The sequence below is a fragment of the Mercenaria mercenaria genome, unplaced genomic scaffold (genome assembly GCF_021730395.1).
Source record: "Mercenaria mercenaria strain notata unplaced genomic scaffold, MADL_Memer_1 contig_4417, whole genome shotgun sequence".
Classification (NCBI taxonomy): Eukaryota; Metazoa; Mollusca; class Bivalvia; order Venerida; family Veneridae; genus Mercenaria; species Mercenaria mercenaria.
In genome coordinates, this window is record NW_026462644.1 from 40,188 (window position 1) to 51,315 (window position 11,128).

General features: G+C 38.6%; 1 protein-coding gene and 1 non-coding gene across 2 annotated transcripts; one reads left to right on the top strand and one right to left on the bottom strand.

Moving 5' to 3' along the window:
* Positions 1–7,024: 7,024 nt before the first annotated feature.
* Positions 7,025–7,097, bottom strand: Trnaa-ugc (transfer RNA alanine (anticodon UGC)). Its single transcript has one exon. It is a non-coding gene; the product is annotated as a tRNA-Ala (tRNA).
* Positions 7,098–7,708: 611 nt separating this feature from the next.
* LOC128553872 (anhydro-N-acetylmuramic acid kinase-like) lies at positions 7,709–10,766 on the top strand. The gene is made up of 2 exons (XM_053535063.1): positions 7,709–9,012; positions 9,686–10,766. The coding sequence occupies exons 1-2, from the start codon at positions 8,269–8,271 to the stop codon at positions 10,082–10,084; spliced, it is 1,143 nt and encodes a 380-aa protein (XP_053391038.1). The 5' UTR covers positions 7,709–8,268; the 3' UTR covers positions 10,085–10,766.
* Positions 10,767–11,128: the final 362 nt, after the last annotated feature.

The following is an 11,128-nucleotide window of genomic DNA, read 5'->3' on the forward strand; positions in this document are numbered from 1 at the left end:
AACATCATAAGGAATATATATCGTGAAATTTACTAAACTACCTTTAGGTAGCAGATGCCAAATTCTGGACTTTTCCCAAGACGGTCAGAGACCGCCTTCCTTAGGTTCAGCAGAAATCAAGTAAACACCGAGATTTGAAAGAAATAAAGCATATGTTTTCTTAAAATCCATTAACTGTAGTCTATATATAGCAGTCATACTAAACACTGCTAAGACATGCAAAGGCACACAAAGACATGCAAAGACAGACACAAAGACATATAAATAAAAATAATGAAATCTGAATCTGAATCTGAGTTGATACGCCGAAGTAACCAATACTGGCTTTTATTCAACGGGGAGGTGTGCGCGAAAATTAGACTGATCATGTTAGTTCACGTTTGAAGCTTTCAATGGTCTTCTGGTTCACAATATTGTCACTGAGTTTATTCTAATCAATCACTGTTCTTGGAAAGAAAGAGTTTTTGAAATTGTCACTTTTTTCCTGGATTATTTGGAAGCACTTTGTTTTATTTTCACCTGGTTTGCAATCATGTTTTTATGTACATACTCCTCGTATTGCTCTAATTGTTGGTTTAGGTCTAAGGGGTTTAAAATAGTGTTCAATATTGATAGCTGGTACGTGCCCTTCCAACACCTTGTATAAGAACGTCAGCCACAAGTGGCGTCGTCTCTCTTGTAGTGGGACCAGTTCCAGGTCTTTCAGCATAGCGGACACGCATCCATCTTGTCTGGATCTGTCCTTCTTGATGAAGCGTGCGGATGATCGCTGTATGCGCTCTAGCCTGTCGATTTCGCCTTGATAGTAGGAGTCCCAAATTACACACCCATATTCCAGTTTGGAGTGAATCAGGCCTAGGTAGGCATTCTTCCGGCAGTTAGAAGGACAGTGCCTAAGGTTTCTTCTCATGAATCCGAGGGTAGAGTAGGCGCGTTTGGTGATTTTGGATATGTGAGTGTTTTTGGTACTGTTTAGTTTCTCAGCCTGTACATTTCGGCCTGGGTGGTTCCAGTACTTCCGCTTTCATAGCTTTGGGTATTGTATAATCACCCCTTGGATATGGTGCCTGCTTTTTAATTTTGTCTTTTGGCAGTTCCTGTGATATGCACGCTCCATAACATCTGATCTCCTTTCTTAATTCCAGTTTGTTTAGTTCTGCTCATTGTTTTCTCGTTTAGGGCAAACCCATTATTTTAACTGGGGACCATACGCCGCTTTTCATGGAATTACATGCAAGTGTATCATAGAATGTTCCATGTGCACCGCCGTATGAACACATCTGCGGATGTCTCTTAATTATTTTTGTACTTGTAGCATGTGTAAATGTTGAGTTCTGCTCAACCCGGGGCTAGAGGGCGTGGACGGTAGCATGCATTTCCACTACCGTCCATGAACAGGCTCAATCAAACCAAGCCTGCAACATTTTCGTTTTTGTCGTGTTGAGCGACCTGTGGAGTTTTCACTTTTTCTATTCCATTTCAGATCATCGGGATGCCCAGATCATCAGAGAATGTAATACCGAGGTAGGGGTTTTCTTGAACTTGCTTTAGAATTTCGCCGTCGCTGGTATAAAAATAGCTGGACTTCTGTTTGGTGCTGAGGAGATAGCATTTCTTGGCGTTGAACTTCATGCCCCAGGCTTGTGCCCATTGTTGAAGATTTCTGAGGTCAAGTTGAAGGAGTTCGTGGTCTTTGAAGGGGTTAATGGTTCTGTATAACAGACAGTCATCTGCGAACAGGCGTATGTGAGACTTCACCCTCTCGGGCAGGTCGTTGATGTGGCAGAGAAACAGCTGGGGCCCTAACACCGTGCCTTGGGGTACACAGGATCCTACTGGGACATGTCGGGACTTCTCACCTTCTACTACCACGCACATTTCACGCTGTTGGAGGAAGTTGGCAATCCAGTCAAGGAGAGGGCCACGGATACCATAGTTCTTGAGCTTTAGGAGAAGTCGTTGGTGGGGGACGGTGTCAAATGCCTTGCTGAAACCCAGTATCATTGTGTCGACATGTTTGTTCTTGTCATAGTAGCCTAGGAGATCGTGAGCAGTGACGACTAGTTGTGTTTCGCAGGTATAGCCTGAACGCAAGCCATGATTAAGGTGAGTGAGGACACTGTGTTTGTCTAGATGGTCAAGCATATGGTGGCAGATAATATGTTCCAGTAGTTTGGAGAGGTCACAGGTGAGGGACAATGGGCGGTAATTCTCTGGAGTATGGCGATCTCCTTTTTTGAAGACCGGCGCAATGTTGGCGCTTCTCCAGTCCTTGGGTAGCTCGCCGATGTCGACTGGCATTTGGAAGATGGCGGTGATGGCTGGGGTGGCTTCTGTTGCGCAAGCCTGGAGAACTCTATTAGGGATCTCGTCTGGGCCCGTTGCCTTTCTAATGTTGATTTGCTTCAGTGGCTTCAGTACCCACTTTTCCCCGATATGCAGTGTGGGTATGCTCTTGTCTATGTGGTTGGAGAGTAGAGGGGATGGCTGGTCGTTGTCGTCCTTCTTGAAAATTGACTGGAACTGGTTTATCAGGATCTCCGCGTTAGCTTTACCGTCGCTGACTATGTGGCCATGGTTCCGAAGAGGGGCGATGCAAATTGTCAAAAATTGTGCTGAATCTCAAGAGAGATATGTATCGGCACTCAAGACATAAAAATACAGAAATTTAAGTTATACAAATAATTTTCTTATCTATTGCCCGAATATAATTATAATGTGATTCCAGATTGCATGTCTTTGAGACTGCGTCTTTGTAGGAGTTTAGTCCAATTTTAGTCTTTTAAGAAGTTTATATCTGAATCATTTCTTATTATTTATTATTATTATTATTATACCAGATTTATATAGCGCCCTATTCATGATAAACACGTTCAAAGGCGCTTTACATATACTGCAGCCACACAGGGCGCGAAATCATCCTCTACTAGTATAGACACAGAGCGATCTGACCAGAGGGACAGAGTGAGATAAAGCCCCCAGAACAGACAGAGAGAACTTTTTTTCAGATACAGACGTGTCCGGCTAAGTTAGCCTAGCTCTTTCGAATAGGTAGTCCGGTTCTTTAACGTGCCCGGTGTATAGCACCGATACACGCGAAGCCGTCTTTCCTGGGAAGAACCAGTACAGGCCTCTAGTTAGGCGGGAGCCACTCAAGAGCATCTCAGAAATTTCCAGTGCCTGGACCGGGATTCGAACCCCGGACCTCTGGATTGACAGTCAAGCGTGTTACCACTAGACCATCGGCCCACCTTAAGTTGTCATAAATGCACACCGAAATCACATCATAATTATTTTCCGGACAATAAATAAGGAAATAGATTAACCGTAATTTTTTTCGGCGACGCCGTCTAAATTCGTTTTCGTTACCTATGCCACGTGACTTCAGTTTGCAAATCAAACTACTTGATAACGCATTATAGATAATTTATCAAAATGGAAGATTTATGCAACACTCTGCCTGATTGGACGAGAGTGTCAATTTCTTTCACTCTGTTGATTGTGCTACGCTGAGTGAAATGTAGACAAAGCGTTTATCCTAAACGACGCTGTTCACAGTTTTAAAGCTAACTTTGGCTCAGTATATTTAGCAAGAATATTGATATATCTCAAAATGATAAGTAAGTTTAATAAATATAATAAAAACCTGTTTAAATACCAACATATATCAAATTAAAGAAAGAGCTGAATACGGTCTGCGTATCACATGAATAAGGGTGTGATAAGAGTCTTTTATGTAGAGAAGTGCTTTTTAAAAGATTTTCCTTGTTACAATTGTCGTCTGTATATGAAAAGGTTTCTTGCTTTTGTGACTTATTCAGATTGCATATTAAAATGAGTATTGTTGCTTTGATATATTTGTTATAAATTATTTAACTGATTTATTATATATGAATATTTTTCTTTAGTATGGTATGCAAATATTGAACTCAGTTGAAATCTGTTTTATTATATATATGCTATATAACGACTGAATCTCATTACTCTGAAATGAAGGTACGCTGCATACAGTTTATCTATGTGATAGGACTACGGTCAAACTTTGCTTATGAAACAGAAATATTGAAATAATTACAATTGTATGTTTTGCTTGACCTTCACTTTTTTATAGGTGTGACGTCATTGTCCAAAGATTCATGAATAGCGAATATGCATTTGTTAAAGAGGGATCAGTTGGCCTATTTTAGAAATAAATAAAAATAATAAATAAAAAATCCTTTAATTGATTTTTCTCATGTATTCTAATCAAACTTGATTTGTAGCATCTTTATTAGGCCCGCAGCCAACTTTGTTCAGCTGGGACATTTAACCTCTTTTAGGGGCTGCTAGAGCTAAAACTAGAAATGCCTTTATACAGCGTCTCATGAACAGCTTGGTGGATCTTTGTCATACTTGGTCTGGAGCATCATTATAAGGTCCTCTTCCAAATTTATTTATATAGGAACTTGGGCCCTATTAGGGACCACTATAGCTAGAAGTAGATATGCCTTTCTTCGCATTAACCACTAAAATGTAATGTATTTTTATCAAACTCGATGTGTAACAATATCGTAAGGTCTCCTGCTATTTTGTTACAAATGGGGATAAGGACCAATTTAGCTAAAAATATAAACACGTTTAATGACCTCTTCTCATGAACCGCTTCATGAATCTTCATCAAACTACTGCTGTAATTATTCGTCTAAGGATAAACGAAACAAAATTGCAATCCTATGAAACCTTTGCGAAAAATTAAAATAGAACCATTTAAATTGTTAAAGTGCAGTGTTTAGTTTTGGAATTTGAAAAATGTTAGATGAAAGATGAATGTTAGATGAAAAATTCATAAACTTCTTTCCTTATTACAATTCGCCGACCATCATTTTTAAAGATATTTCTTGTTATAAATGAATATATGTCTTTATGAGGGTCTTTGCATATTTTTGTGTATGATACATGTTTCTGTTAAGACTCAGCATAATTTGTAACAATTTTATACATTTATTTTTATCATTTTTAAATACCAAGGCAAGTTCTTACAACTAGCACACCCAATTAGGATAAGTGTTGTGACAAATGAACATGGGTTGTTTGGGCTGGTGCCATTGTCACAAATTTGCAGAACAAATCTTGTGACTTAGTCGAGGCTGCGAAAGGAGAAGTCGTGCAGGTTTGTTGCTCACCGTGTAACGGAAGAACGTAATTATCCATTGGAATCGGATATGGAACCATGGCCCGGTGGTCTAGTGGTAACACTCTCGACTGTAAATCCAGAGGACAGAGGTTCGACTCCCGGTCCAGGCACATGAAATTTTTGAGATGCTCTTGAGTGTCTCCCACCTAACTAAGAGGCCAGTACTGGTTCTTTCAAGGAAAGACGGCTTCGCGTGTATCAGTGCTATACACCGGGCACGTAAAAGAACCAGACTGTCTATTCGCAAAGAGCTAGGATAAGTTAGCCGAGCCGGACAGGCCTGTATCTAAAATGATCTCTCTCTCTCTCTCTCTGTTCTGTGGGCTTTGTCGTCACTCTGTCCCTCTGGTCAGATATTGCTCCGTGTCTGTACTAGTAGATGATAAATTTGGCACCCTTAGTGGCTGCCTTTGAGCTTTGTAAAGCGCCTTTGAACATGTTAATCATGAAAAGGGCGCGCTATATAAATTTGGTATAATATAATATATATAATATAATAAACGGTTGATGTAGAGCCTGACAGACCCAGAGAACGAAACAATCTCCTCCATTAATATCGGCAAAACGGACCAGGTGAGTCCATTTCCGATTACTGGAAAAAGAATATGAACATTCTGTTTATTGACCATCTGTCGATGAAACTGTAGATATACTAATTGAGGATGGTGACAGATCAGTGCTCAATATCTTATACCGTCAAGAAAATTGGGTCAGCTTACAGATCAGCAAGTTGTGACAAAATATAATGTATTTGCGGCAGAATTTTGAGAAATTTAAGAGACAATGTTCGACACACTATGTCTGCGGATATTGAGACACCCAGCACAATAGGTGATGCTCTAGCTCTTACTTGCAGAGAACTACATCCAAATGTGACAACATGTCTACACAAAGTTGAAACGCAGTCGGGGTCTGCTTCCCAAACAAGCCTCAATATCCAGGACCATATCGTTGGGTTAACAGGTCTATTAAAAGTTTGAAATCACAGCGGTCTTCAGTCTCAAGTTTAGTCAACATGGAACGTGCGTCTCCCTTAACACAACTTGCAAGACATAATCCCTTGGATCGGGTATCCCAGTTGTTTAAATCACTAAAATTTGAAACGAAATCAAGAACTCATTCAAGTCATCAGTACCGTCAAAGGTAGATGGTTTTACGTTTACTACATTATTACCTGAGCTACGTTGAACTGGTATTTGATTGTAACCATGGTCTGAACGTCTTGTCTGGTCTCGATACTAGTTAGTCTTTGTTCTACAGCCTCTCCCATAGAGATAATAGCTTCTTTCATTTGCTCTACAATTCTGAACATTCTAGATACAGTATCAGTAACGTCATCAATAGGAGAACTAGGTCTTGAATAGTCTGAATTTTGAGACAAAGTGTCATAATTGTCTGGTCCATTAATCTGGAGGACCTAGGCGTCCACCTGTATCTGGTTTTCAGCCATCTGTAAGTGTAATATTTTATAACTAGTGGCTTTTTATCAACACTTTATTAACAATGGAATTAACACAATATTGAAATAATGTAAAATGTATGAGGTCTCTTCCTTTCTGTTTTAAGAATGATCACTCCGGAAGGCAGGCAGCAAAAGTCACCCGAAATAAGGTTTATAATAATATCCAATCAACAATATTATTTGTGTGATTGAATGGTCAGCATCTGGAAAGACAAACTTAAGTTGTTGTAAAACAACACGATGAAATAAATTGTATTAATAAAATCAATAAAATGATTTTGCCTCTGGCATGGTCTCCTTGTAGTTTCTGAAAGTTGCAGACTAAAAGTTAATTAAATCATGTGCAATCCCACTTCTGACACCAATGTAATAGGAGCGGAAAAATGTGCAGCACGATACAGGACTTGAACCTGCGACCTTCTGCTTGCAAGTCAGATGCTCTACCAACTGAGCTAATCATGCCTGTGTCCTCTGCAAATGCTGAACGATCTTTCAGAAATATGCGACATGATACAGTGCTTGTTGGAACAATGGTCTATGAAAATTAAACTGGTTTATTACGCACAATATGCAACATAAAACCCATTATTGAGAGGAAAATATCGATAAAATCACCAAAAACACCTACGGCTATATAGCTTAAAAATACGGGGAAGCATTCCCCGGACTCACTAGCTACGGTTTCTATATTCTTCATTTCGGTCCAGCTACGCCCCTGCATTATATACACAATTCATATTCTTTCGCGATCAAGTGTAGTTCCGTAACGGTATAATAAAATGAAAATCCTACTGTATGAACCAGTGAACGTTTCAAATATCAAACCATTGAAATATAAACCATTGAGAAAAAACAAAAAAAAAAACAAGATATAAAAGTTGCTATTCAAATACTCGATGGTGAAGATTTTTTTCCAAATGATAACACTTATATTTAATTTCTTTTTCATTATCTTATTTAATTACCATATGTGAATGATTTCTCCTAAAGTGTTGATAATTCATTGGATCGTTGATAAAGTCATAAACTATACTGTAAAACTTTTGGAGGGAACTTTACATCGACGTATAATTCGATCGATTTTCAACTAGATTTTCCATACAGAACAACCAAATTAACTAAAAGTTAACATAGGATATAGTCATTTTCAAGTCAGATACTAGTATGTATTGTATAACATAATCACTGTATACTAATGACGGAATTTGATATAGCTAGAACAGGAAATAGATTTTAACTGTTCTAAATAGATTAGAGCTATATCTATATACAAGTATAAGGTCACGCGTGATAAGAAAAAAAGATGGTTTATAATACATGACATAGCGAACAGTGACTCGGATTGAAAATTACAACTGTCAAGTGACACGTACACTAACGGCTGAGCCCACAGGCAGCTGTTGTTTTATTCAAAGTCAAAGGGAAAACCAATTACTTTCTTGTAAACATACATTTATATATAATGCGGATGGATAATATCTACGCGCCATATTTATTTTAATCACTGTGAAGGCATACTACGAATACGGTGTATGTGTACTTTTGAGGAGTAGAATGATAAATGTGTTAAATGTGAGTGGCCTTGCGAATGTCATTGAAAACGAAAATATTTTAGGTAACAGTTAATCGCAGGATGGCGACATTTGTCGGGATAGGTTGTATGTCTGGATCGTCCCTAGATGGTTTGGATATTTGCTGCGTTGAGTTCACGGGTGACGTCTGCTCCGATTTGTGGGGCTATCGTATACTGACTGCCGAGACTGTACCATATACCACAGAGTGGACTGACAGGCTTAGAGATGCTGCAAAACTTTCAGGCGCGGATCTCATTAAACTGCACGTGGATTACGGGCAATTTGTTGGGCGAACTGTATCAGAATTTATAGAAAAGAACAATTTAGCGAACGTTCAGTTTGTTTCATCACACGGACATTCAGTTTTCCATCAGCCTACTGACGGATTTACTTTTCAACTTGGTGATGGGCAGACGACATCAACGCATTTTACAATTCCATATGTCTGCGACTTTCGTACCAAAGATGTTTGTCTTGGTGGTCAAGGGGCACCACTTGTCCCGTGCGGAGAACGTTTCTTATTTACAAACAATGAGATGTGTGTCAATTTAGGAGGAATAGCAAATATCGGTATCAAAGGACACAGCGGTTACGACGTTTCCACGTGCAATATCGTGCTTAACCGTCTCGCTTCGCAGATAAATGGCAAATTCCTTTTTGACAAAGACGGTCAGCTAGCACGGAGTGGAGAAGTTGTTGGTGAGGTTCTTGAAAAACTGAATGACTTGTCCTATTTCAGACAGCCGCCTCCAAAATCTCTGTGGAGAGATTACATTGAAAAAGAAGTATATCCGCTATTAAATGTAAGTAGATATACGCTGCATCCATTTTGTGCATTATAGTTTAACTGTAAAGTCGACTTTCTAATGACTGAAATCGTTTGGTTATTTAAAGTCAGTATAGAAGCTGAAAGTCTGTTCCTGATGTAATTACATTCTTGTCTCTTTAGTCGTTTTATGACCCAAATCGTTCTTTATTTTGATTGGTTGATGACCAGAAATTGACTTTAATTAGTATGTTCCTTTTTTCATCGCTAACATTTCTTTCAACTTAGTTCTGTAAACGGCAATATCAGCACATATATATTGTTTCGCATTTTTCTAAATTGGTATTATAAATTATTGCATACATGCATTCAGCCGCTTTTTTACATGCATTCAGCTGCTGTAGTTACATGCATTTAGCCGATATTTTTACATGCATCAGCCGCCATTGTTACATGCATTCAGCTTTTATTGTTCCATGCATTTAGCCGCAATTGTTACAAGCTTTAAGCCGCTATTGTTACATGCATTCAGCCGCTATTGTTACATGCATTCAGCCGCTATTGTTACATGCATTGAGTTGCTATTGATAAGCATTCAGCTGCTGTAGTTATTATATGCATTTCATTGCTACTTTTGCTTTACTGTAATATTCTACCTTCAGGTCGAAGATACTATACATGACTAAATGTACTGTATTGTTTTACTTCAGAGGGAGCAATACAAAATAGAAGATTTGTTGCGCACATGCACAGAACACGTGGCATTAAAGGTTGCCGAAGCATGCATTGATGCCAAAGAGCTAATGCCTAACAACGTCAGCGTCCCAAGCGTTCTTTTTACAGGAGGAGGAGCGCTGAATAAATTTCTAATTGAATTAATCAACGAAAAGTTAGAGGGTAAAGGGTTTAAAGTGGAAAAAGCAGATGAGGATACGATCAATTTCAAAGAGGCGCTAATATTCGCTTTCCTTGGATTAAGGTGCTTGCTTGGCGAGGAAAATGTATTCCGAGAAATAACAGGTTCCTCAAGTGACACCATTTCCGGCAGTATTCATAGACCGCTGCCAACTCGCACTGCTAAACCGATCAGTCTGCTGAATGCGAGATAATCGTGCAGTTTACACGTGATGAGTTACCTTTCACATAAACAACGTTGCTGTAAATGCGTTATAAGTATGTAATCGGAAATCACTCAAATTTAAGTTACAGATTCTTAGTAAAATATTCAAGTGAAATTATTGTGGCATATTTCTTACAGAAATATAGTACCCAAATATTAGTCAAATATAGACAATTTCAACGGTGTCTTCTCATTTCTTAAAACTTATACGCATGTATATAAAAGTAGTTTAAATAGAGGTGCGCGGTATTACCGGTATACCGGTAACCGTGGTATCATCTTTCCGTGGTACGATACCGCGGTACCATCGGGGAATACCGGTATTTTAACAACATTATCCCTACTTCTGTTTATTTTTAATTTACATTGTGTATATAGCCTTCCGTAACAGCAATTGACACCATGAATGATTTTCCGATTTATATCTCTGGAATTCCCATGCTACTATTATTAGTTTCCAAAAATAACCACCCAATGGTGCAATTAAACATGAATGATCGACCGCGTGATCCCCAATCAAAACCTTCGAAAACCTCCAAATTATTCCGTATAGATGAATGACGTCATGGGCGCACTTGTTTTTACTTTGAGTCTGGTAAATTCGGCGAGTCCCGACTTCTTGTATTATTTGCACTTATTAAAAAAGAAATAAATAGAATGGAAAATGTTGAGTCTAAATTTATTATTTTTTGCTTGAAAACGACCTGACGAAGCCTTCATAAACGTTACTGGTTTATCAAACGGGTGCACGAATCAAACTTCAAACAAGCGCGACCTATATACATGGAAATTTACAAACTCGGACATTAAAGAAAGTCACTTTGATAATTAAATTAGGTGTCAATCACTCCATTGACAGTCTAATAAAGACAGGAACAGAATTTTTGTTCTGTTCTGTTCTAATAAAGACAGGAGTAAAAAATTTCACAACAGGTGTGACCCATTGCTTCCCTAGAGACAATATGGCGTCTTCTGACGAATACACGCTAGTAAAAATATGTAGTAAAATACTAACTAAATGGTCATTAATCAA